Genomic DNA, 2,917 nt, shown 5'->3' on the forward strand with positions numbered 1-2,917 from the left:
TTTTTTCTTTTAATTAATTTTATCTTCGGAATGAAATGGTTATTATCAGGCACAAAGGAATACACTCCAAGCGAGCCCACCGGAATGAGATTTTTTTTTTGTTTTTTGGTAATAGACGAATGAGAATTTAATTCAGAAGTTGTACAACATGGAGACGTAACCAGTGACATGAATGGCAATTATTGGACCAAAAAAAATTACAGACAGAAACGTTAATCAAATACAAATTAACAATGGAAAACGGACCAAGTACTCAACTCTCTCTCACAGCCGTTGAACCAAACTGCTAGTACTCCGAGCTTGGCAGCGGCTCGTGGGTGCGGCTGATGAACAAGAACTCGTACACGATACCGGCTAAGCCGCCACCAATGAGGGGCCCAGCCCAGTAGACCCAGTGGTTCTTCCAGCTCCAGCTCACAAGGGCCGGCCCAAATGAGACCGCTGGGTTCGCAGACGCCCCGTCAAATGCCCCGCCGGCTAGGATGTCCGCAGCCAGCACCAAGCCGATGCAAAGGGGTGCAAGGATCCCGACGTTTCCCTTCTTAGGGTCGATCACTGTGGCGTAAACTGTATAGACCAGCGCGAAGGTCATCACTATCTCGAACACGAATGCGTTCCACACGGTAACATCGGTTGAGAGCGAAAACGCCGGAGTGGTCTGTAAAGTTATTCCCAATAAAAGTAAAAGAATGAGCACGTGCGAGTGAATATGCAATTAGTCTTTCTTCCTGTTATAGTAACTTCAATTATAATTTATAACCACATAAAGTCCTCCGATTATATTAACATCATTATGGAAAGCATACTCATGACGTTCCAATATGTAATTTGAAACTTTTTGGGATGAATATGCTCACCATGCCATGCGTGCAAAATTTTAGTAGCAGGCAAGCAACGGTCGAACCAAGAAGTTGGCCAATCCAATACATTATTCCTCGGAACAACGTAATGTTGCCTCCGATGAAGGCCCCGAACGTGACCGCGGGGTTCACATGGCCACCAGAAATGTTGGCCGCCACGGCGACGCCGACAAAGAGCCCGAACCCATGGGCCAGGGCAGCCATTATAATACCTGCCGGGGTGTTGGACCCATTGTCAGTGAGCTTGTTGAAGGCCATTCCGGACCCCTCGCCTACGAAGACAAAGATCAGGGTGCTTATGAACTCGGCTATTGCCGCCTTGAATGTGTCCACATGATAGACCTCCTCAGGCCTCCCGAACGCAACGCGCTGGAACGGCAGCTCCAGGCCCCTACTCGCCATTGTAATAAATCCGTATAATGTGCGGACTACGTGCCCTCCTACTGAAATATCGGTATTCGATCGGGAGCTAGTGTGTTCTACTAGATGGGGAAAATAAGAGGATTGGACCCCCTTTTATGGACCGAAAAGGTCATGGCAAATGGCCGCTGCCATTTTAAGGACCCCACTAGATTTCAAAAATAGAGATTGTATTTGTTTAAGAACACGTGATAACGTGTAGGCAGAAATAAATTACATATTGCACGTGATAGCGAGTGTTGAAGATGTTAATCCCACATTAGAAAAATGAATGAATATTCATGGGTTTATATGAGACTTTAATACTACCACTTATTAATGTTGAGAAATTGGATTTTTTTTTTCCCTTCCATTGTATTAATGGGGTATGGGAGAGTTGGACTGTTAGTTGAGATGGACGACCGTGATTTTGAGTTTGGGTCTATTTCGCGGGGCAACATGCCTGTCCACACAGATAAGCACCACGCCTCCAAAATAATGCGGAAGCGACACGTGTACATCTCGGATAAGATCAAACGAAAAGCCAAAACTTATTCAAAATGAAATGTCAATATCGTATTGCATTTTTTTACCTGAATTCAAGAGATTTTGAATTTGATTTTCACCCGCCAAACTTTTCTCGTAATTTTGCATTGCTCTTTCCTATCTCTTAATCGGGCCAATGATCCTCTTTTATAACCGGAAAGATGAAATGAATGAAATTAGGCCAACCTTCAATTAGGTGGAGCATGGGCCTTTACTGGGACTAATCACGGATCTCAGTTTGGGCCACAAATAATCTCGGATTTTGGCCCAAACAAGAGAATCCTGGACCCAATAACTAATCATGGACCAGAGTGGAAAGGGCTAATTCTGTCGGGCCGCAGTCGAAATTATTGGGCCGAATTGAGATCCACTCTCTCTCCATTCTCAAGCCCCGATTGCTACCATATGAATAATATCCCAAGCCAAGCTCGAGCTCGAGCTCGAGCGCGATCGAAACTGAGCACGAGCGCAATTGTTTCAAGTCAAGTCAAGTATGAGGCTAATATTCAACTCAACTCAGCTCGCCTTGATTAATACCCACTTTTGATAATTATTGGATGATCGTGTTTGGTATTCATTTGCACCGTGAAATATGTTAATTCTGTGTTTGGTTTCATAATAGGATTTTAAAATCAGATTTTAATTTTGAAAAAAAGTGGTATAAATGAGACCCACCCTTTGACTTTATATGAGTCATGTTGTTTTGTTGTGAAAAAAAGTGGTATAAATGGAGCTCATTCTTTGACTTTGTATAAGTTATTTTGTTTTGTAGTGGGTAGAGTTAAGTTAGAATTGTGATTTTAAAATTGCATTCACAAACCAAACAAGGCCTAAATTTTTATGTGTTAAGTCATATTTCTCAAATGGCGAAAAAGAAAATCTAAATTCTTTTTTGGAGTATACATATTATTTAGACGCCTAATGGTGTTCATTCGTTATCGGCAAAAGAAAAATGGTGTTCGTTAATTCAAATTCGAGTCGGATTAGTCATTTGAGCGATAATACTATTCCAAATGCGAATTTCTCTATTCACAAAATTCGAATTAATCACATTAGTTATTATTTAAATAAACTTAAAAAGTGTTGGGGGGGAAGGAAACGGATAAAACTCC

The 2,917-nt window shown here is 42.0% G+C and overlaps 1 protein-coding gene across 1 annotated transcript; it reads right to left on the reverse strand.

Moving 5' to 3' along the window:
• Positions 1-85: 85 nt before the first annotated feature.
• On the reverse strand, positions 86-1,353 carry LOC116202036 (aquaporin TIP1-1-like). The gene is made up of 2 exons (XM_031533544.1): positions 858-1,353; positions 86-658 (listed from the first exon to the last, which is right to left on the reverse strand). The coding sequence occupies exons 1-2, from the start codon at positions 1,260-1,262 to the stop codon at positions 287-289; spliced, it is 777 nt and encodes a 258-aa protein (XP_031389404.1). The 5' UTR covers positions 1,263-1,353; the 3' UTR covers positions 86-286.
• Positions 1,354-2,917: the final 1,564 nt, after the last annotated feature.

This window comes from Punica granatum, chromosome 3, assembly GCF_007655135.1.
Source record: "Punica granatum isolate Tunisia-2019 chromosome 3, ASM765513v2, whole genome shotgun sequence".
Taxonomy (NCBI): domain Eukaryota; kingdom Viridiplantae; phylum Streptophyta; class Magnoliopsida; order Myrtales; family Lythraceae; genus Punica; species Punica granatum.